This window comes from Amphimedon queenslandica, unplaced genomic scaffold (genome assembly GCF_000090795.2).
Source record: "Amphimedon queenslandica unplaced genomic scaffold, v1.1 AMPQUscaffold_1055_Cont26929, whole genome shotgun sequence".
Lineage (NCBI taxonomy): Eukaryota > Metazoa > Porifera > Demospongiae > Haplosclerida > Niphatidae > Amphimedon > Amphimedon queenslandica.
The window spans coordinates 1-1,101 of record NW_003558596.1 but is presented as its reverse complement, the minus strand read 5'-3'; the positions used below and the strand labels follow the sequence as shown (position 1 = coordinate 1,101).

At 34.4% G+C, this 1,101-nt stretch overlaps 1 protein-coding gene across 1 annotated transcript; it reads right to left on the bottom strand.

Annotated features, from left to right (window-relative positions):
• Positions 1-412: 412 nt before the first annotated feature.
• On the bottom strand, positions 413-1,096 carry LOC100635882 (sterol 26-hydroxylase, mitochondrial-like; the record flags this gene model as incomplete). Its single annotated transcript, XM_003392084.2, has 1 exon — positions 413-1,096. A coding segment is annotated over one exon (612 nt), but the record flags the coding sequence as incomplete, so codon positions are not given.
• Positions 1,097-1,101: the final 5 nt, after the last annotated feature.

Genomic DNA, 1,101 nt, shown 5'->3' with positions numbered 1-1,101 from the left:
GATAACAATACAATGACTTCTAAATATCATTGTCAATCATCGGGAAATGCCGGTTTATTGGTTTGGAAATATGTTATAATAGGAGTATCAATGACATTCTTTTTCTTTGCTTGATAGCCATCATAGGATACCTAATGTACAGGAACCAGAGGAGGGGCTAAAAATTATGGCAGACTATTAAATACAAATTATGTATGTTTATACATCCACATCCCAAATATATACTGATGTTAATTAACTTCAGGCATTACTATTATTAATTAATACAGGATATTATTGTTACTATTATTATTATTATTATTATTATTATTATGAGAGAAAAGGGCAACAAAAAGAGAGGAAATATATAGAAAGGAGGAGAGAGAGAACCCGAGAGAAAGACAAAAAGAAAACAATTATTATTATTATTATTATTATTATTATTATTATTATTATAAAAAGAAGTAAGTAAGGGGCCTAAGAGACAAAATATGAAGGAGTGTTATTAGACATGCTCCCTTTCTTTTATATGAAGTCTAACAGGACCTTTTGATCTTAAAAGTGTTAACTTTATTAGTTCAAGTGAAGAAGACTGGTCAGTAGAGAGGACAAATCTTCTACAAATATTAGCCAACAAAAGGTGAAGCTCTAGCTCAGCTAAACGCCTTCCGTAACACATTCGGACACCAGCACCAAATGGGAGACTACCAAATGTAACTAGGCCATCTTGCTCCTTCTTTCCCTCCCAACGATAAGGATTAAAATGCTCTGGATTAGGGTAGAGTTTTGGATCTCTTCCAATCAAAAAAAGCTCAAAAACTATTGAAGTGTTTTTTGGAACTTTGTAGCCATGAACGACCATATCTGTTTGAGCCAGTCTTATAATTGGTGCTGCTGGATAAAGTCGTAGTGTCTCCTTGATACAATTCCTGACTAGAGGCATCCTTTGGAAATCATTGAAGTCAGGTATTCCATTTAAACCACAAACACTAGTAAATTCATCATACAATGCTTGCTGCAGTTCTGGTTCCTTGGCAATATGATGGAGTAGAAACACTGCTGTGTTAGAAGAAGTATCAACTCCAGCAGACAACAAATCACATGCTTGTGAGAGAGCTGCTC